Source organism: Mobula birostris, chromosome 9 (assembly GCF_030028105.1).
Source record: "Mobula birostris isolate sMobBir1 chromosome 9, sMobBir1.hap1, whole genome shotgun sequence".
NCBI classification, from domain to species: domain Eukaryota; kingdom Metazoa; phylum Chordata; class Chondrichthyes; order Myliobatiformes; family Myliobatidae; genus Mobula; species Mobula birostris.
Window position 1 is genome coordinate 69,148,252 of NC_092378.1, and position 23,513 is coordinate 69,171,764.

General features: G+C 44.7%; 1 protein-coding gene across 9 annotated transcripts in view; it reads right to left on the minus strand.

The window, feature by feature from the left end:
* The window catches only part of LOC140202821 (SLIT-ROBO Rho GTPase-activating protein 1-like), a 304,990-nt gene extending 282,972 nt beyond the window's left edge, over nt 1-22,018 (minus strand). For all 9 annotated transcript variants that reach the window (XR_011887194.1, XM_072268234.1, XM_072268230.1 and 6 more), the window contains exon 1: nt 21,394-22,018. Coding sequence is in view for 8 of the 9 variants with exons in the window: in XM_072268234.1 (XP_072124335.1) it covers nt 21,394-21,460 (67 nt within the window). In the remaining variant the exon portion in view is untranslated. The remainder of the gene's footprint in view (nt 1-21,393) is intronic.
* Nucleotides 22,019-23,513: the final 1,495 nt, after the last annotated feature.

The following is a 23,513-nucleotide window of genomic DNA, read 5'->3' on the forward strand; positions in this document are numbered from 1 at the left end:
ATACAGCACCAAAACAGGCCATTGGCCCAATCTGCCCATACTAACTCCAGATGACCCATATCCCTCTGACCCTCCTATAATCAAATGGACCTTTTGTATAAGATGGACTCTTGACCTCACAATCTGCCTCATTATGATCTTGCACTTTATTGCTTACCTGCACTGCACTTTCTCTGTAGCTGTTACACTGGTGCTACCTCAGTGCATTGTGTAATGGTTTGATCTACAAATGTTTGTACTTGAACAATATGCAAGAAAAGTTTTTCACTGCACCTTGATACCAGACAATAATAAACCAAAACAAACCTTCCCTATTCATGTGCTTATCCAAATATCTTTGAAATGTTGTCACTGACGTTTTTTTAAAGTCTTGTTATTCAAAGTCTGTGGAGTCACAAGAGGTAAATTGCAGTGAATTACCCCTTTTCTTCTCCTTACCTACCCATCACCTCCCTCTGGTTTCCCTCCTCCTTCCCGTTCTTCCATGGTCCAATCTCCTCTCCTATCAGATTCCTCCTTCAGCCAAGTCTACCTCTTCCACCTATCACCTGCCAGCTTCTTAGTTCACCCTCCCTTCACCCATGCACCAGCTTCCCGCTCACCTCGTCCACCTATCACCTGCCAGTTTGTATTCCTCCCCCTCCTCCCACCTTCTTATTCTGGCTTCTGCCCCCTTCCATTCCAGTCCTGATGAAGGGTCTTGGATCAAAACGTCAACCTTTCATTTCCCTCCATAGAAGCTGCCTGACTTGCTGAGTTCCTCCAGTATTTTTTAATCTGTTACTATGAATTAGATGGATTTTCAATGACAATGCAGTACTTTCACTGCTAATGTTTCTTTACCATTGCAGGAAACATTTCACTAATTAACTAATTGATCAGTGGGTAGTAACTTAGCTAAACTACAAGGCTGTTGAGGTAAGCATTGATTTAAATCATGCCACAGCAGCTGGGTAAATTTAAATAAACCTGGATAACGTCAGTTCTCAACCATTATTACTGCCACAAAAGGTTTTGTCACAACAAAAAAAAACTTGTTAATCAAACCAGAGATAATAGATTCCTTGCTATTAGTCCTGGGTGATTAGATCAGGCACTTTGCATTCATTGAAATGAATTAAATTGACTTTATTATCTACATCCTTCATATACATGAGGAATAAAAATCTTTACGTCTCCATCTAAATGTGCAATGTGCAATTTTTTTAGCAATTTATAATAAACAGTATGTACAACAGGACAGTCAATATACTGTAACACAGAAATACAGTTGTGTCAACATGAATTAATCAGTCTGATGGCCGAGTGGAAGAAGCTGTCCTGGAGCCTGTTGGTCCTGACTTTTATACTGTGGTACCATTTCCCAGGTGGTAGCAGCTGGAACAGTTTGTGGTTGGGGTGACTCAGGTCCCCTGAATAGCGGGAAGTTCACATCTAAAGATGCTCTGGGCTGTCCGCACCACTCTCTGCAGAGTCCTGCGATTGAGGGAGGTACAGTGCCCATACCAGACAGTGATACAGCCAGTCAGAATGCTCTCAATTGTGCCCCTGTAGAAAGTCCTTTGGGTTTGGGTCAACCCTCTGAAGTGAAAAAGGTGCTGTTGTGCTTTTTTCACCAAACAGCCGGTATGTACAGACCACATGAGATCCTCGGTGATGTTTATGCCAAGAAACTTTAAAGCTGTTCACCCTCTCAACCCCAGATCCATTGATGCCAACAGGGGCTAGCCAGTCTCCATTCCTCCTGTAGTCCACAACCAGCTCCTTTGTTTTTTGTGACACTGAGGGAGAGGTTGTTTTCTTGACACCACTGTGTCAGGGTGATGACTTCTTCTCTGTAGGCTGCCTCAATATTATTTGAGATTAGGCCAATCAGTGCAGTGTCATCAGCAAATTTAATTAGCAGATTGGAGCTGTGGGTGACGACACTGTCATGGGTATACAGGGAGTAAAGGAAGGGACTTAGGACACAGTCCTGAGGGATTCCTTGTTATCAGGATGTTCAGTACACTACTTTTACCCATGCAAGGGTGACAGGGAAGGGGAGCAGCTTCATTCTCCTAAGTGCAATTATGTTAATGGTTCCTTTTGTTAAAAAAAAAAATTAGATTGAACGCTGTACAAAGTTACAGGAAAATTAATAGCCTTGGAATATTCTCAGCCATCTCTTCAGCCTTCTACCCGGGGCACCAACAGCCAATACGAGAGGGCAGACTTTTAATTTTTATTTATTTAGACATACAGCGAGGAACAGGCCCTTTCAGAACTAACGTGATTGGAGAGGGGTGGGGGGGGGGGTGAGGAGCATGGTTGTCAGAGATAAGTATTATTTAACCTGAGAGTGGTGGGTGTGTGGAGCACACTGCCAGGGCTGGTGGTAGAGGCAGATACAATAGAGACAGTTAAGAGATTCTTAGATAGGCGCATGGATGAAAGAAAATTAGAGGGCTATGTAGATTGGTCAGCATAACATGGCAGGCCAAAGGGCCTGTACTATTCAGTACTATTCCATATTCTGTTGCTCACTGTACATCACTTACAAGCATCATGTTGAAAAAAAGACAATGTTTTGCATGAACTATACAGTTTCTATGCTGTAGTGTTTTATGACTCTAAGACCCCATGACAAAGGTCAGTTTCCACATTAAAGCACATGGGTTTCAGAACATCCAATTCAGCCATCAATCTACACCCACTGAAAACCCATAGATCCAAAATTCCATTATGCACAAAAGTGACTCTTAAAACCAGTATTGCAGGATGGGAAAATAAGTTATTTTTAAAATCAGTCATCTATGGGGTTTACATATATAGTTAGCAACACAAGCGTGTGTTCATTTGTTAAAGTGGTAAGTACATTAGTCAAACATTAGCAATAGCTATGTGTATAGGACTGCCAATAGGTAGCCAGAAAACTGGCCACCCAATACATATTCAAATTTATCACATTTTTTACTCTAAAGCCTGATTTATACTTCTGCATCAACTCGACACCGTAAGTACTGCGTCACCACAAACCCTAAGCAGAGCCGACGCAGATCCCTACGCCAGAGCCTGACGCATACCTCTCCCAAAATGTAACTGCACGTCGCCACAACGCAGAACGCAACAGCTGTGATTAGTCCGCTTGGTAGCATCACATTTCATCCTACGCTGCAATAGCTTCCCATTGGGTGACTGAAGGGCAGGGGAGGAACTCTGGCTGCAATGCTTTCCAAAAAGCTTTACAGACCTTCAAAATTATGGAGGGGACATTTTGCTTTTATGAAAAAACACGCTCGCTTTAAACTTGTTTACCCCGAGAAAGACCACCATGACCATGAAGCCTTGTGCAAGCAGGTGTGTGCGCATGCGCGATGTGCCCGAATTGCAGAGCAATGCAGACACACCAACGCACAAGTACAAATGCTCACAACGTGCGTAGGTTACGGCGTCGAGTTGACGCAGAAGTATAAATCAGGCTTAACAACCAACACACCCAAGGGTGTGCTGGGGGCAGCCAGCAAGTGCTGCCAGACTCTGGTGCCAACGTAGCATGCCTACAGTGTTCAACACAGAACAACACAAACAGCAACAGTAGAACAAAACAAGAAAACCAGAGCAAAACAAGCCCCTTTCAGACCCTTCCACTTCCCCCATCATTCATACACACACACCATCAAACCAAAGGAAGGTCTCTGGGCCTCCAGTCCTTAGGCCTGGAGTGATGGGTCCCAAAGGTCTGTGTCGTTACTCTATACTGTTCTGGTTTCAGCTACACTCTCAGCTCTGATGCAGAGTGTGTGGCCACAAGGCCCTCTGCAGGACTTGTGCACATAATCCAGGCCAGTGTTCCCAGTGTAACAGTGAAGTGCTGGTCAATAAAAGGCACTTCCAGCTCTTGAGGAGTCAGGGGGAACGTGTGACCAAACATATCTGCAACACTGATTATCATCGCAATCACCTTTTAAAGATTCCAAGGCAGTCGATGAGGTCAGTCAGAGAACTACAGACACCTCCACAGAAGGGACAGTTTGTGAAATAGTGGGCCCCACCCACCCTTCCCACAAGGCATATGATGCATGAACTCAATATTCTCCAGAACTGGCTATGTGGCCAGCCCTGGATCCCCTGCTGAGTTGAGGGTTGGCCCCTCCCATTGGTGCTGCTCTCCAGTGTTCGCTCAGTGGATTGTGTTTGTCTTCAGCTGCACTTGTGGGAGATGAGGAACTGCTACGGGTTTGTTCTGCAGAAACATGGCTGCAGGACAACATCTATGCACCATCAATCCACAGCCCAGAGCACTCAGGGACTTGGGCTATGTTAATTTTCTGTGACTGTATGTTTTTCTGCTATCATAATTATATGTGTTGTTGGTACTGTATTTGCGCCTTGGCCCCAGGGGAATTCTGTTTTGTTTGGTTATATTCATGTGTATGGTTGAGTGACAATCAAATGAACTTCAACTCCTCCTCCAATTTCAGCTGGAGATAAGTAGCAGAATTGCATCTTGTCAGGGATGCACACAGCAGATCCTGGAATGTTTCTCTCTTGTAACCCCATAGGTTGGCTGCTTCAGGAATTTGGTGACGAGCGTGAAAACAACATTCACACGCACAGCACAGTGCTCGTGAGATCCTACTGGAGTCACAGAGCACCACAGCACCAAAACAGGCACTTTGGCCCATCTAATCCATGCCAAACTATTTCCCTTCCGGTATATATCTAACCTTTCACCCTTAACCTATGACCACTAGTTCTAGGGTTACCCAACCTCAGTGGGAAAAGCCTGCTTACAATTACCCTACCTAATACCGCTTATAATTGTGAGTACCTCTCCCCTCATTCTCCTACGCTCCAGGGAATAAAATGCTAACCTGTTGAACCCTTCTCTATAACTCAGGTGCTCAAGTTCAAGCAACACCCTCATAAATTTTGTCTGTACACTTTCAATTTTATTGATATCTTCTCTGTAGGGCGGTGACCCAAACTGCACACAATACTACAAATTTGGCCTCACCAATGTCTTACATAAATTTAACATAACAACCTATCTCCTGTTCTCTAACGTATGATGCATGATGCCTCAGTAATAATGGTCCACAGCTCACTACAAATACAGAGTTTTTAATGGTGAAATGCAGGCCCTTCTGCTTACCAAGGGAGGTCACTGCCATTGTCATTATTGCTGTCTCCCATTCTCCCCTTGTGCTAGCACGGGAGAATTGCTGCAGGAGCTCTACAGTGCCAACTGCAACCTCGAAGCCACTCACCCTGAAAATGTCCTCATTGTTGCTAGTGACTTCAATCATGCCAGCTTAAAAACAGTCCCACCAAGATCTACCAGCATGTCAACTTAACAATCAGAAGAGACAATATATTAGACTTGGTTTATACCAACATTAATGAAGCCTATAAGGCCATCCCTAGCCCTCACCTCGAATACTCGGATCACATATCCATTTTGCCAATCCCTACATATAGGCCACTGGTTAAAAAAGTCAAACCAGTTTACAGGGAGATCAGGACCTGGCCTGAAGATGCCAGCACAGCATTGCACAGGACTGCTTCAAAAGCACGGACTGGAGCATATTCAAGGAAGTGGCTACCTACGACCTTCACAACATTAATGAATACTCGAGATCGGTGACTGGCTACATAGGAAAATGCATCAAGGACGTTACCATGATTGAACACTACACAAGCTAGAAACTAAGGCCGACTGCAGAGATTCATGCACTGCGTAGGGATCGGGACAATGCCTTCAGATCGCGGCACAGGATGTCTCCAAGGTCAGCAAGAACCGTGCTCTCCCATGCCATCAGGTAGGCAAAGCACGGGTATGCACAGAAAATTCACAAGCACTTCTGTGACAACAGGGACACACCACACATGTGGCAGGGTATTCAAGCCATAACAGATTACAAGTCCACCCTCCCTTCCTGAGAAGCCGAGTGCCTTCTATGCTCAATTCGATGCATTGAACAATATGACATCAAGGAAACCCCCTCTCCCACTGAGGAACAGGCACTCTCTCTGGCCACAGCCAAGGTGAGGAAGATCCCAGCCAAAATAAACCCAAGCAAAGCTGCAGGGCCAGACAACCTATCTGGTCAGGTGCTGAGGGACTGTGTGGATCAGGTCTGAATGGACATCTGCAACATCTCTTTAAACAGCCCAGTGCCCCTGCAGGCTTCAAGGCAGCCACCATCATTCCGGTGCCTAAGAGAGCAATGGTAACTGACCTAACGGTAGCAGCCCAGTGGCACTGGTTCCAACAATCATGAGGTGCTTTAAGCAGCTGGTAATTGATCGTATAATATAGTCCACTGATGATGTTTTAGCCCCGACCCTCCACTCTGTCCTGTCCCACCTAGAAAACAGTGCCTCATACGCCAAGGTGTTGTTCATTGACTTCAAGCCAGCGTTTAACATGGTCATCCCTCAAAGGCTGGCGAGGTAAACTGACTCAACACTACTCTCCATAACTGGATCTTGGATTTCTTTACCCCAGTCAGTCCCAGTTGGCAGCAACACCTCAAGCTCCGTCACGCTGAGCACTGGTGCCCCAGGGCTGTACAGTCACCCCGCTGCTGATTCACGGCTGCATTGCCAGATTCAGCTCAAGCCGCATCAAGTTCGCTGATGATACAAGAGTGGTTGGCCTCACTGGCAACAATGATGACTCGGCATACAGAGGGGAGATTGAGAGGCTTGTCAAACGGTGTGAGAACAACAACCTGACTCTCCACGTGGACAAGACAAAAGGGACGTTTGTGGACTTCAGGAAGGCACAGGTCAACCACTCTCCATGGCACGTGAATGGTTCTGCCGTGGAGAGAGAGAAGAGCACAAAGATCCTTATTGTGGGCATAATGGACAATCTAACCTGGACCCACAGCACTTTCTCACTTGTCAAGGTGGCAGCGGTGTCTACACTTTCCAAGGGGGATTGAGGTGTGCAAGGCTCCCTGCTCCCACTCAAACAACTTTCGATGGAGCTCCTGTAGAGAGTGTCCTGTCTGGCTGCATCATTGTCTGGCACGGAAACTGCCCAGCATCAGACAAGACTCTACACAAAGGATAGTTAAAACCACCGAGAGGATCACCAGGGTTTCCTTCCCCACTATTAGTGACATTTACCAGAAACGTTGCAGACTAAGGGCTTAAAGCATTAAAGATCCCTGCCACCCATCCCACAATCTCTTTGACCCACACTCATCAGGAAGGAGGTACAGGAGCATCAGGACTAGGACTGCCAGACTGGGTAACAGCTTCTTCCCTCAGGCTGTGAGACTAATGAGTACCCTGCCACCACCGAGCTCTCATCACTTGGACAGTGAGCTGTTTGCTGTACTGTTTACCTATGCTGCGCATTACTGACCACATTTGTTTTAACATCTGAAATGTGGCAGCTCCTTCATAGGCAATTACGAAATAATAGTCCAATCTATTTTATCAATGGATAAACACTGGGGGATAAGCATCACTATGAACTGGCAGCATCTGGTGGATGGAAAGGATGTTTACAGTACTGTTGAAAGAACAGCAGGAATGCTTTGTCCAATGTTTATCCATACATTAGAACTCTTTCAAAAAATAATTCACTGTCTGTTCAATGCTTTCTGATGTCCAAGGTTGTGCTATGTAAACACAATTTCTTTTTGTACTGCAATTTGCAGAGACACAAGGTTTGAGGGAATGGTCATTCACGGGCTTCAAATCACACAACACGCAGAGCTGGCAGCCCAAGCAATACATTTTCCCCAAAGCAAATTAAAGCTAAATTTTCAATTTTGGAGCCAACTTCAAGAAGTGTCACTCTTAAAAGAATGAAGTTGTCTTGATGAAGGATCTCAGCCCAAAACATCGACTGTTTACTCTTTTCCATAGAAGCTGCCTGGCCTGTTGAGTTCCTCCAGCATTGTGTATGTGTTGCTTTGGTTTTCCAGCATCTGCAGATTTCCCATCGAACTTGCAATAATGTTGTATCTTTCCAATATTCAAAAGTGACCGCATGGATATCAAGCTATGGTGTACTTGTGAGTTCCAGGGGAAATCTCAGAAGAGATTTACGTGGACATTGCCTGGAATAGAGAACATGTCTTATGAGGAAAGACTTAGTGAGCTGGAGCTTTACTCCTTGGAGGGAAGGAGGATGAGAGATGATTTGACAGAGGTGTACAAGATAAAAGGCATAGATCAGAGATAGCCAGAGACTTTCACCTGGGCGGAAATGGCTAACACACAGGGCCAAATTTTAAGGTGACTGGGGCAAGTATGGGAGAATAAGTAAGTTTTGATTTAACAGAGATGCTGATGTGTGCATGGAACACACCACCAGCGGTGGTGGTAGACAGATCCATTAGGGATATCTAAGAAACTCTTAGATGGAAAATGGAGAGCTGTGTAAGAGGGAAGGGTTAAAAGGTTGCACATTGTGAGCTGAAGAAACTCTCCTGTGATATACTGTTCTATGCCCATGCCACCACAGACAACGTTTGCAAGGAAGGAGTTCCACAAAAACTGCACTGTAAACCAACAGTCAATCAATTTTTGTGGCTTGTTGATCAGAGTTTAGGTCCCTACACCATCTCAGCCCACCTACACTTTCTTTGAAGGGTGCCAAGGTTGTACAAGAAGGCTAAGCTTAGTGTCTTATTATACCACTGATTGTTCAGTGCTGAGATACCAGCTTAGATTCTGTGCTGTAATGTGAGCAAGATATTGAACTTTTCATTCTGATGTAACACTTTTGCATCTAAAATAATAAAAATCTAGTCAGGCAGCTCACCTCCTGCTGAAGACAAGAGCAAAATGAAAATGACGACAAGGTCATGGGTGCAGGGTGCCAGTGATTTATCATGGGGGGGGGGGTCCAAATGTTGCACCCCTCATTGAGTTCAAGTTCATTGTCATTTCATAAGATTATAAGACATAGGGGCAGCATTAGGCCATTCAACCCATCCAGTTTGTTCTGCCATTTCATCATGACTGATTTTTAATTTATTGAGATACAACGCTGAACAAGCCCTTCTGGTCCTTCGAGCTGCGCCGGCCAGCAACGCCCAATTTAACCCTTGATGAATCACAGGAGTTTAGACGAATCGCAATGACTAATTATCCTACCAAGTGGTACATCTTTGGATTGAGGAAGGAAACCGGAGCACCTGGAGGAAACCCACACGGTCACAGGGAGAACATACAAGCTCCTTACACACAGTGGCAGGAATCGAACCCAGGTAGTTGGTACTATAAAGCATTGTGCTAACCACTACGCTACCATGCCGCCCCAGAATTTATTATTCCTCTCAACCCCATTTTCCTGCCTTCTCCACATAACCTTTGACACCCTTACTAATCAAGAACCTCAAGTATACCCAATGAACCAGTCTGCACAGCAGCCTGTGGCAATGAATTCCACAGATTCACCATCCTCTGGCACAAGAAAATTTCCCTCATTTCTGTTCTAAATAGACGCCCCTCAATTTTGAGTCTGTGCCCTCTGATCCTAGACTCCCCTACTATCCGAAACACCCTCTCTACATCCAGTCTATCTAGGCCTTTAAATATTCAATAGCTTTCAACGAGATCCCCTCTCCCCCCCACCCCCATTCTTCTAAACAGTGAGTACAGGCCCAGAGCCAAATGCTCCTCATATGTTATTCCTTTCATTCCTGAGATTATATTAGTGAACCTCCTCTGGGCCCTCTCCAATGCCAGTCCTTTTCTTAGATAAGAGGTCCAGAATTGTTCACAGTACTCCAAGTGCGGTCTGATCAATGCCTTATAAAGACTCAGCATCATGTCCTTGCTCTTACATTTAGTCCTCTTGAAATGAATGTTAACATTCCATCTGCCTTCCTTACCACTGACTCAATCTACAAGTTAATCTTCAGGGAATCCTGCACAGGGGTTCCCTAAATAACCTACACCTTTACTCATTCTGCCAAAGTGCATGACCATACACTTCCCTGCACTATATCCATCTGCCACATCTTTGCCCATTCTCCCAACCCAAGTTCTTCTGCAGACACCCTGTTTCCTCAACACCATCTACCCCTCCACCTATCTTCATATCGTCTGCAAAGATAGCCACAAAGCCATCAATTCCTTATCTAAATCATTCACATCTAACGTGAAAAGAAGTGGTCCCAACACCGACCCCTGCGGTGCACCACCAGTCACCAGCAACCAACCAGAACAGGCGCCTTTTATGTCCACTCTTTGCCACCTGCCAATCTCTATCCGTGTTAGCACCTTTCTTGTAATACCACAGGCTCTTAACTTGTAAAGCAGCCTTATGTGTGGCACCTTGTCAAAGGCATTCTGAAAATCCAAACAAAATAAATTTTCTATCCTGCCTGTTATTTTCTCAAAGAATTCCAACAGATTTGCCAGGCAAGATTTACCCTTCAGAAAACCATGCTGAGTATAGCCTATTTAATCATGTGCCTCCTAGTACCTCAAAACCTCATCCATAAATTTCAACCGTATACATGTATACCACCGAACAAAGCAACATTCCTCCAGGCCAAAGTGCACAACACAGTACATATAACTTACACACAAGATATAAAGCAATATTATTACTAATAAATTAACAAATAATAGGGTGTATTTACGTCACAGATTAAAAAGTAACAGTATAATGCCACTGACGCTTCGTATGTGGCGCCTGGGTGGTGGCAAGGATTTCAGTAGTCTTATGGCTGGGGGATTCAGCGGGGGGGCAGGTGCCTGGTGCTCGGCTGGGGGCCATGGTTGAGTGGTTGGCAACTTGGGCCGGCTCCCCCAGTGGACTTAGTCTGGTGAGGAGGGTGTGAGGACACCCAGCAGGACTAAAAAAAACAAGACCTGATAAAGGGTGGATGAGCTCCTTGTGAGCCAACGGCCATCTTCCGTGGAAGAGATTAAAGCCTCACCACGTATCTACGAATCACATGCTATGATGAACTTGGGCGCTGCACCGTGTGCCTGGACCCGCCCAAGGCCTCTGCCGAAGGAAGGGCCGAGCTTGAAGAAGCGGCCACGGCTGGAGGCCGACACGGCCTTGGGCTCGAGTTCGGCAGGGGCAGCAGCGGGCGGTGCCAAGGCGGCCAGCGAGAACAAACTGGAGGACAGGCTGTACTTGGTGCTGTCGCAAGATCGAAGAAGATGGAGGTGCACAGCCGCCAACCCCAGATTCGGGACGGCACCCACTGACTGACTGACTGACTGATGGCTGGGGGAAAGCTGTTTCCCATCCTAACAATCCTTGTCCTAATGCTATGGTACCTCCTGCCTGATGGTAGGGTGTTGGACGTATGGGATGGATCATTGACAATGCCAAGGGCCCTGCATGCACAGCGCTTTTGGTATCTCAGACAAGTGGCTGAGAAAAGCAAATCGTTGAACACTTCTGAGACCATAACGGGACTGGAGGGAGACCTTGTTCTGTAAGGAGTCTCCGTACATCCTCACCATGGAATGTGTGGGTTTCCTCTAGGCCCTCGGGTTTCCTCCCACAGTCCAAAGATGTACCAGGTTGGCCACAGTAAATTGTCCCATGATTAGGCCAGGATTAATTGGGTTTGTCAGGGGTTGCTGGGGGTGAAGGTCCAGAAAGGCCCACTCCACGCTGTACCGTTAAATAAATAAACAAATTATTCCATCTAAAAGGTCTGCCAGCAACTTCAGGATTTCCAGATCATGGATATCCCAAAACCGATCCTTTACAGGCACTCCTCTGTTGTCTTTGACACTTCTCTATCCTGTGATCAGGGGAAACCAGAGGTCTGACATAAAAAGGCATAATTAGCCTTATTGTAAAACATCTTAGAAAATGCTACCATGCAAGTCCTAATGGTATGCTAATATTAAGGTTAACAATATACTGTTATTTTGGTTAATACATGGGGACATAATTTTAAGGTGATTGGAGAAAAGTACAGGGAGGGGATGTCGGAGGTAGGATATTTTCTTAATACACAGATTGCAGTGGGTGCATGAAACGGGCAGCCGGGGTGCCAGTAGAGGCAGGTACATTATGCACATTTAAGAAACTGTTAGATAGGCACATGAGTGAGAGAAAAACAGAGGGCTATGTAGGAGGGAAGAATTAGATTGATCTTAAGGATAGGTTAAAAGGTTGGCACAGCATTGTAGGCCAAAGGGCCTGTACATTGCTGTCCTGTTCTATGTTCTCTAATTTAAAACCAAACTATTGCATATTATAACTGCTTCATGTATATGCATGAGACTTTGTAATATATCTATATATTTTTTTCCTAAATCACTGGCAATCTAAATTAAGGAGAATCCAAAGGCATTCTACAATCAGGGCAGGCAGGGAAACTTAGGGACCAAGGCATTGAGCCTGAGCAGGTGGGTGAGATTCTGAATGAATACATCTCCTCACTATTCACTGAAGAAGAGAATCTGAATGGCATTGAGCACGGGAGAGGTATAATGTCAGTATTAAGATGGGGTGTTAAAAGCCACAGAAAGCATCTATGTTCATACATCCCCGGAGTCCGGGGAGATCCATCCCAGAGTGTGAGGGGAAGTTACAACTGAGGCCCTGATGGAAAGTTTTGCATCTTCACTAGGCATATGTAAAGTGCTGTAGGATAGTTGTTTAAGCAGGAATAAACTGAGTAACCACAAACCAGTGAGCCTTACATCACTGGTAGGGAAATTACAACATAGAACCTTTTAACCTAACCCATAATCAATCTCACCTTTTCCTCCTACATTGCACTCTTACCATCTTGTCCCACTTGCTCGGATAAAGGTCAGTCCAAGAGCAATGTACTGTAGGATCAGTGCAGGGACCAGTGCTGTTTATGCTCCGACATGGATGTAAATGTAGGAGGAACAGCAAGTAACTTGCAAACGAAAGAAAACCGGCCACACTATGGACAGCAAGGAAGGTTGTCTAAATCTACAGCAAAAAACAGGTCATAGAACATAGAATATTGAAGCACAGTAGAGGCCCTCTGGCTCACCACGTTGTGCTGACCTTTTAACCTGCTCCAAGATCGACCTAATCCTTCACACCCAGAGCCCTCCACTCTTCAAATGGAACTTAATGCTGACAAGTGTGAGGTGGCACATTTTGGAAAGTCACGTAGAGATAGGACAAAGAGTAGGAACTTGCGGCTTATCCGTTGGTTCCCTGGAAGTGGCACCACAGGGTGAAGAAGGCACCCGGCAGGTTGCTTTCATAGATCTGCTTAGAATGTAAAGATTGAGAGGTTATACCGCAACTTTACAGAGACACAAGCTGCTGACCACTTGGAATATAGTGTGCCCAACTGATCATCGGAGGAGGATGTGTTTGTGTGGAGAGGCTGCAGTGAAGATCAACTTGGGTGTGGGCTGAACTGGAGGGCATTAATTATGGGGAGAGAATGGATAGGCTGGGGCTGTTTTCCCTGGAGCAAAGGAGACTGAGGAGTGACATGTGAAATACATAAACACAAGCCATTCTGCAGATGTTGGAAACCCAGAGTAACACTCTCAAAATGCTGGAGGAACTCAGCGGCATCTAGGGAAAGGAATAAACAGTCAACTCTTTTGGCAGAGACCCTTTGTCAGTCCTGATTGACCTTTCCATAGATGCTGCCTGACCTGCTGAGTTCTTCCAGCATTTTGTTGTAATTGAGAAAAACTTACAATGTTACCAGAGGCATAGATAGGCTAGAGAGCCCTATCTTTTTCTCCTTGGGTAGGGGTATCAAAAGCAACAGAGAATAAGATGAAGGCAAAAGGAAGGCACTTACAGGACAGGACTGATACACATTTGAAAAGACAGGGGCTGATCAGGGGTAGTCAACATGGCATAATATGGAGGAAATCCCCTTTCAATTAGGACAGTAGAAAACAGCACGGGCCCTGCAGCCTATGATGCTGTACTGACCTTTTAACCTATCCACAATCAATCTAACCTTTCCCCCCACACACATTTTTTTTAAGGAGGAATCTAAGATGATTGACGAAGGCAGATTAGTTTCTGCCAACAGCAGTGATTACACCTCAAAGCAGGCCAGTACAGAAATTCTGAGAGGTGCTACTGAAACGCAATTTCTCTTTCCTTCCAAGGTACAGATCCTATATTAAACATGCCATTACTATGCAGTCTGTGTGTGGTAGCTGTTAGGTAATTGGTTAGAGGCATGCTTACATGTGCCACTTTACTTGTCATTAGGCTTTATCAGATAGGATTCCAAGTGCTACACAAGAACAATTTATATTTAACCGAGCAGTTCCTCCATTAAATTTGCTTCCAAATCAATTCAAGTTTGACTCTCAAGTTTGAATGCTCTGTAACCAGGAACAATGCACAACTTTGCATGGTTATTAATCAGCTACTTTGAGAAGCAGCATTTTCTGCCAAACAAAAAGATCATTGTCTCCCAGAATGGTTAATGTCACTCCGCGGTTTAAAAAAAAGTGCTCCAGTCAAGGCCCCAGTGGTAATAGAGGGTACAGCAGGGCCTTATGAATAATAAAAGACTGCAAATTGCAGCTAGCTGTGGAAACCAAGGCTAATATGTGCATGCTGTTCTCAAATTATATGCCAGAATTGAGCTTCGCAAACTCATTCAAAATTCCAGAACATCATCAAGGCGTTTTGACAGGCAGAGACATTTCCACTTAGAGGGGTCGGGGCAGAAAAATCCCACCACCAGAATTTGGGTGGAATCTGAAAGTGCCTACTATAAGCAAGAGTGTGCATGAACAGCACTGATCCAGCTGGAACATACAAAGGCCCACAAAGCTGTGCTGGCCATCTAAGGGACTAGAGTAGAGGAGAAACTGGGAAAACTGGAAAAACCCACAAGACAGAAAGAAACTGAAGGTCAAGCATCTGCTGGTACTTTAACGGCTCAGTCACCATGAATTACCAGCAAAATTTGATCTAATATTCGTAAAACAGAAGTTGTGAGTAAACTGCTTTGGAATCAAATTTATTACTTGCAGAAGTCATCCTTGAAGCGATCTTAGAATACATTCAAAAGTCGGTACAATATCATGAACAAAATGGTCTAAGCTGTATTTTCTATGTTCTATGATCTATGCAAAGATATAAAATTACTAAAAATTTAAAACTAAGTAAAAAGTGCACAGAAACAGAATGAAGTGGGATTCACAGTCGATTCAGAAATCTGATGGTGGAGAAGAACCCATTCCTGAATTGTTGAGTGTGGGTCTTCAGGCTTCTATACCTTTCCTGGTGGTAGTAATGAGAAGAGGGTGTGTCCCGTGTGGTGAGGGTCCTTCGTGATGAATGCCACCTACTTGATGCACCACTTCTTGTAGATGTCCTTGACAGCGGGGTGGCTAAGTCAACAACACACTGTAGCCTCACCCCAAATTTTAGCATTTTCTAGATTTTATTGAATATAATAGCTATCTTTCCAAGTGCTAACCAACCAGTGTACCATCCACTGTTCCTCATTACTCTGGGGGAGAGGCTCACTAATGACTTGCAATCCAGACCAGTCAACACTTACCCATTTTACCAGCTGACAGGAGTTGGAGAGATTCACATATTCACCCTCTCACACTCCTGCTTCTCTCAGAGAAAAACAGCTGATCTTGGGGACATAATGCACAAGGAATCTAGAGCATGCACCCCATTCACTCAACCCCTCAAGCATCACATCAACACATCTGCACACAGTTAATGGGAAGCAATTTCATTCGTTCATACCATGATTATTTTGCTTTTAAAATTATTTTCAATTGTTAGTGATGGAAGAGAAAAAAAACTGATAAATTACAGAAGTAGGAGATCCTGTAGATGGGTGGAGCTAAAGATGGCGCCAGAGGGCAACTTCTGCCAGTTCATCAGCGAAAACAGTTAAATTCTTCCTATTCTAATCTCTCTATTTTTCTTTCCAGAATTGTTGGGATTCTATTGGGATCTTTGATCTACTGCATCATTCAAAGACTGCAGTTGTCCACTACAGCATGTTGCCATTCCTGGAGCTCACCGATAGGCCATGTCCAGGTTCGGCCTGAAGTCAGACACCTTCGGGGCCTGCGGACACGAATTCTTGCCAGTGCTGTTATACTGAAGTGTCACGGGAGCTGGAACATCGAAGACAGTGAGAGTGGCCATCCGAGGTCTCAGCACTCGGTAATCAATTTGCCGAGTCTCAAGTTGGGAAACTCGAAATAAAAAGCAATGCTTCAGACTGGCTGTAACATCGAAATAGTGACTGTGATCTCCCGTCAATGTGGCAGGAGTGATAGCTGTCTCTCCCTTGTTAGTGTGACAGGGCCCGTGGGATGTCGAAACGTTGGAGTGTACAGTTATATGGACTGTAGACCATGGTCTCTATTTGGGGGCTTTGCTGTTGCTTACATGGTGGGTGGTGAGAATGCTGATGCTTTATACGAGGACAATTTCTGGGAGGGGGCTGGGGAAGGGAAGGGCTGATGCTGCTTGTGTGTGGGAGGGGGCAAGAGGGCTTTGAGGTTTTTAAGTTTTCCTGTCATTTGTTCTTTGGGCTTTTTCTCGCTTCGAGGATGTCCACGGAGAGTAAGAATTTCAGGGTGTATATTGTATACATTATCTGATATCTTGAGCAGCACACACAAAATGCTGGAGGCAAGTCAGGCAGCATCTATGAGAGGAATAAACAGTCAATGTTTTGGGCCAATACCCCTCAACAGGTCTGGAAAGGAAGATAGCAAAAGCCAAAATTAGTTGGTGGTGGAGGGAGAGCTGTACAAGATGGCAGGTGATAGGTGAGACCAGATGAGGGGGAAGGTGGATGAAGTAAGAAGCTGGGAGGCGAGAGGTGGAAGAGGCAAAGGGCTGAAGTAGTAATAGTCTGATAGGAGACAAGAGTGGGCCATGGAAGGAGGAGGGGAATGAACGAGAGGGAGGTGATGGATTAGAGGGTAACCAGAATTGAGAGTGGAAGAAGAGAGGAGGAAGAGAAAGAAGTCACCAGCAGTTGGAGAAATCAGTGTTCATGGTATCAAGTTGAAGGAATTGAGGCACTTTCTCCTCCACCCACCTTATTATTCTGGCTTCTGCCCCCAGGCCTGATGAAGCACCTCGGCCCAAAATGTTGATTGTTTATTCTCCAACATAGATGCTGCCAAACTGACTAAATTTCATTAGCTCATAGGGTCATAACATGATTTTGTGTTTTTAAATGTATTCCAATTGTTCGTGCTGGAAGTGAAAAAACTGATCAATCACATTTTAATCTATCCACTTACATCAACGCAAGAAATTTTGCAGGTGCTGAAAATCCATCAGGAAGGAGGTACAGGAACCTTAGGTCCCACACTGCCAGGTTCAGGAACAGTTATTATTCTTCAACCAGTGTGGATAACTTCACTACCTTACTACTGAACTGACTCCAAAACCTACAGACTCACTTTGAAAGGCTCTGCAACTTGATCTCAGTATTATTTATTCACTCTTTTTTTTTGCACAATTTGTCTTCTTTTGCATTATCAGTTGTTTGACAGTCTTTATGTGTAGTTTTTTTTTCATTAATTCCTTTGTATCTTTGTACAACTGTGAATGCCTGCAAGAAAATGAATCTCAGATGACCTATACATACTTCGATAATAAATTTACCTTGAACTTTGAAATTCAAAGCAACACACCCAAAATACTGGAGCAACTCAGCAGGTCAGGCAGCATCTATGGAAATGAGTGAACTGTCAAAGTTTTAGACTGAGACCCTTTATTGAGACTGGGAGGAAGGGGGGAAGAAGCCAGAATAAGGTGGGAGGAGGGGAAGGAGTACAAATTAGCACCACCCAGTAACCCACCCACTAAATGTCAGCCTAATCACAGGACAACTTGTAATGCCCAATTCATCTACCAAATGGTAGACCCTGAGCTGCAGGAAACCCACACACTCACGGGGAGAACATAACTCCTTGCAGACGATGCCAGGATTGAACTCTAAACTCTGAAACGCCCCGAGCTGTAACAGCATCACGCTAACCACTATGCTACAGTGGCATCATGAAGGGTGAGAGAGATGAGGGCAAAGGTTGCATTCCAGAAATAGGAGAGTGCCGAATAATAGCTCATCTCTTTAGTCACTATTACTCAGTCTGTGTGGAGAAGCTCCATTCTTGGGGATGAGACCAAAGGGTCCACAAAGGGTTAACAGGTCCACTGAAGGAACATTTCTCAGAGCTAATGCAACTCTTTTTTTCATGAATCACATAAATGGCAGTGCAGAAAGTGTCAGTCTTACTGAAGAGTGCATTCCCAGGATATGAATCACAATTATGATTTTAAAAGCCTGCAGTACACATCCCTACTGATACATTTTCCCAGATGCCTAATTTCACAATGTGATCATCATCGTTTCCTGGAAGTTTACACCCTGGAAGTAGCTAGCGTGTTTACACTGGCTCCACACTTTTATAGCTAGCTTGCAAAAACTCCCCCACCATCTGTGCCGCTGCAGACAAGTCTGTATAAAAGGTATTACACCCTTTGCATTGGATGACTTGAATCCAAAGGTTTGGGGGATCAAGTGGCTGAGAAGACATATGGGATATTCTCCTTTTTTGGCTGAAGCACAGAACACAACAGTAGTGAGGTCAGGCTGGGACTGGACTAAACACCGAAGCACATTACAGAAAGCTCAGTTAACACTTATTCAGGCTTTACCACTCAATGAAGAGGCAACATTTTCTGAACAAAGAGACTGAGAAGAGACTTACCCCAAGTATATAAGACTATAAGAAAGCTAAGTATGGCAAATAACAAACTCCAAACTCTCTTGGCTAAGATGGCAATAACTATACTAGACAGCACAGATTCAATTTAACGGTGGTAAATTTAGAAGAAAAGTAAGTTTCATCCTTTGAGTGGAAGTTGCTGACTGAATGAAAAAAAATTAAAGACTACCTTTATTTGTCACGTGCATACAGAGAACACAATCTATGAACTCACTTTCAAGGACTCTGCAACTCATGCCCTCATTATTAATATATTTATTAATACTTGTTTCTTTCTGCATTTGCATCATTTATCTAGTCTTTTTTGTGTGGAATTTTTCATTGGTTCTATTGTACTTCTTTGGTCTACTGTGAATGCCTGCAAGAAAATATTTATATGCATACTTTGGAAATGAAATTACATTGAAACGCGCCTTTTGCATCAAATCAAATCAGCAAGGACTGTGCTGGGCAGTTTGTAATGCAAAAGTCACCACATTTCAGGTGCCAAAATAACACGTCCACAACTCACTAACCCCGACTGAAGGCAGCAATTCTCTGCAAAGGTGGGCTTGCTGTGCTATGAGACAAGGCTTTGGAATGTGAGAATGTAGGTCAAGATTGAATGGTATTTCAAATAACCCAACTACCCAAATTTCAAGCATCCGTAATTGCTGAAAATACACAGCTGGTCAGGCAGCACCTACAGAGGGAAAAACAAAGTTGATGTTTCAAGCCAGTGTTAGCTCACCAGAACAAAACAATTTCTGATGTTAGGACATTAACCTGAAACCTACAATCCTGGTTTCCCTCTCGCCAGATGCTGCCTGACCCATGAACAATTCGACATTCACTATTGCTTCAACAGATAGCATAGACAAAAAGGCATGATGGGGTCCTTCTAGACCAGGGGTTCCCAACCTTTTTTATACCATAGAACAATACCATCCATGGACTCCAACTTGGCAATCCTTGTTCTAGGCCATAAAGCTTTTATGATTTTAACAGTGAAGAAAAAAAAGAGTAGAGGACCAGGCAATTTCCATAGTACTGTGTATAGCTTTGCTTACCCTGTAAAAGAAAGAGAGCAGTGAAGGTATTGCCTGGACTAAAGGACCTGTGTTACAATGAGGAAAGACAGGTCAGGCAAGGTCTTTTTCCCCATTGGAATGAAGGAGAATGAGAAGTGATTCTATACAAGTGTTTAAAATTATGAGACAATGACAAGAATGGACAGTGACAGTCTTTTCCCCAAGGTTGGGAAGTCCAAGACTAGGGGACATAGGTTTAGGGTGAGAAGGGGAAAATTTTAAAAGGGACCTGAGGGACAACTTTTTCATAAGTGACCATATGGATTGCAGTGTGATGCCAGAGGAAGTGGTTGAGGCAGGTACAACAGTACTTTTTAAAAAATATTTGGAGAGGTATATGCAGGGGCCAAAGTTGGAAATTGGGACCAGCTAGGTGGACGTGGTCTGCATGGACTGGATGGGCCGAATGGTTGGTATATTACTCTCGGACTCTGCGACGATACTGTGGAGGGGCCAAAAATGAACCGTCAGGCCACCGTGACCTTATTACAGACTCGAAGGGAACACTCACAGGCAAACATACCGCGTTCCGGCTCAGGCACCATGGAGACACATGTCCTACCTCCACAGTCCAGTTCTAACCCGCTTGCAAGCGCATCTCCGCAACATTTTTTGGGTTTACATGCAACGCCATAGGAAGTGAGAACTGACACTTCCTCAAGGTTGCACCAACGTGCTGCCCTCCTGTCCACTCCTGGATGGAAAATGGGTAGTAAAATTATTTGCAACCCCAAATGCTGCCTAAAGCTAACTTGCCTCTGGCGAGCGAAAGAGTTCTATAATTGATCTATTTGACATCGTCAATACCTACCGGTTATACTAAATACTATGGGAATTGCTTGTGTTGCAACTCACCACATTTTCCTAAAATTTATCAGCCGTTACCGGCTATTTTTGGTTTGCCGGGGGTTTAGGTACATTTAAGGAATCGTTGCTGCGTTTGATTCAGAAGGACTTTATGTTGCTACGGAGAGTTTCCACACACTCTGGGTCACTTCCCCAGCGCGCAGCCCGGTTGGAGAAGGGTGTGCGGATCTCCACTCCGGAGGTGCTCGGTTTCCGGCTCGCTAACTTTGGTGACGGCCCACTGCCAGACCCCAGCGGAATACGCCAACCCCTTTTTTTCCGCGGCCGTTTGTAGAATCGTTTGCGACAGGTTGCAAGCAAGTCGAAGGCGAAACAGCCCGTTGCCGTCTTCTTTTCAGTCCATTTCCAAGAGCTTTAATTACACACCTTGCACTTGTTTACAGCTCCTGGGCGCGCTCGGGGAAAGATAGGGTGGCGGAAAAATAATATTTAATTTTGAAGTTATTCTCTAAATTAACCCGTGCAACAGGAGATCTGGTTTCATCCGACCCTGTTCCAACAGTGCGAGTCCTTGCCATCAAGTCAAATGAAATCGATTCTCCCGTTTGTAATGCAAATCCGATACATCACCGACCTCGAATTTCACGAACCACTCCTTCAGGCGTCACTAGAAGACAATCGTTTGTCTGGATTTTAATGTAAATTTCATATAAAATAGGCGGAAGCGCATTACAGACACAACCATCCATTTCCACACCCTTAATCCCGCATGGGAAAAAAGGAGAGGTTTTAACATCAATATTTGTGGTAACCTTACCTTTCATTTGTGTCTCATATTCGGTTACAATTTCTTTATCCTTCTTGTACCTGGTGGGAGTTGACATTTTTCCCAGTCCTTTTTAAAAAAAAATCTCTTAAACCCCCTGCTCTGATATCCTCTCTATAATTTCCAGAATTGCGTTGTCCGGGAGTGCCGTGGGCATTCAGTTGTCTGGCGGAACCGATTCCGATCCGTCACCCAAGGGAGAACACAGGTAGGTCGACGGGCGATCAGCACCGCTCCATATTCCAGGTTTTTAATAACGCGGGATAAGTTTGCAAAACATCGTTCGGATTTGGGAATAATAATCAGCAAGGCTTCAGCTGGGAATTTTACAATGTAGCCGCTGGTAACAAATCTAACAGCGACGATAGAATGGAATCTCCCTCTCAGTCCCTTAAACCTCAGTACTGGGAGTTCAATTTACATGATCCAGCAACGCTCACTTTTTTACTCTTTCATTTGTTGCAAAAACTGCACGTTTCCAACCAAAAATAACCTTCCAATATACTCGGGCCTGTGGAAAATATTGAAATGATAGCGACTTCTCAGAGCCGCGCAATTCCTCTGCGCCACATTAAGAAGCCCAAAAGTTTGCCGCTGCCCTGCTGACGACTCACGCCAGCTCCAAAAGCAGGCGACTGACTCACCCTAACGCGAAAGCGGAAGCCCTCTTTCCCCCGCCTGTGATTGACGTCCAAGGCGACCAACCCCGCGTTCCATCGCCCGGGCAACGTTCGAAAATAGAACACCGCCGGCAACGTCGGAAAGGGGTGGGTGGGGCTTCGGTGTTGCCTGGTGAGGCTCGCCGACCGAAGGTGGGGGCAGAGAAAGGGGACTTTAAAACCAGACAAAAGGGGTATGAAATGCCACAAGGTTAGTGGCGGAGTGTGGGTCGGGTCCACAAACTCTTTTTAATCTTCAAGGGATTACTGAAACATCTGCAATCTGTGCCTGGATGATCCAGATGCATTTTCAATCATTTACTTTAAATGTAAGTTTAAAACATATTAAAAGAGGAATCATTTCTCGAATCCTAAAGGTAAATTGTTCAAGCCAACGTTTGTTTTTTTTTGGTTTATTTGTGTTTGCATTAAGCAATTTTGTAGAATCGTGCATTATAATCTCGGGAGTGCGTTAATCAGAGAGGTATTTAATAGCAATCTTCTCCATTAGTTATTTTCTTTGTGCAGATATTTCAGGCAAGGGGTTAAGGGCATATATCGAGGCTATATATGTACCCATTCACGCGTTATAGCGGCGTTAGTTTTAAACAGATCTGCAGTTGCAACTCCGAGGCATTACGCTTCAGTGATTGAAGTCTTGTCACTGCTTTCTACGCCCCGTTCATTCTCAAATGAAATTAAAATTGTTTCCAGGGGTTGTGGGAGGCGTTGGGAACATTGTTTCGGCTGAAACGCTTTGTTTGCGGAAATGCCATAGAAACAAGTTTACGATGTATTGCACTCCGTGGAAATGAATACGCTATTTGTAAAATCCCTTCCAGCTGCATATTTTTGAAGAGCCGGGCGATTTTCTACTTAAAGCCTGAAATGTTTATTTTCACCGTTGGCGCGCCTCTCCCTCGGTCCCGTTGCAGGACCGAAATCTCGCAAAGCACGTTTCGATTATCAGTCTTAGGACCAGCAGGTTTCCGATGCGGTCCGTCCTTGGCGCTGGGATGTAGCTACGGCAATTTGAAGAAACTTGCCAGAAACTATAAGGGAAGATACGCCGCACCAGATGTAGCCGTCGCTGCTGCTTTTGTGTCAGCTTCTAGTGGCCATGACAGGCTGCCAACAGAGTTCGTGGAACTCGATTTGAATAATGCTGAATCATTTAACACAAATTAATACAACCCTTCTATCGATTAATAATATTTTAAAATGTTTTATCTTGGTCTAGAATCGCCTTTAGTGCTGCAAGTACGCCTGGGATACTTTCCCCACAGCTTGGAGATAGCCATTTCGTACCGCCCAGTCCACCACCACTATCACCTACATTGATCTTTTTTTTACACATCACTCTTCCCAGATTCTGTCACTCATCTGGACACTAGGGTCAATTACCCTATCCACCCGCCCGTCTCTGAGATGTGAGAGGAAACCAGGGCAGCC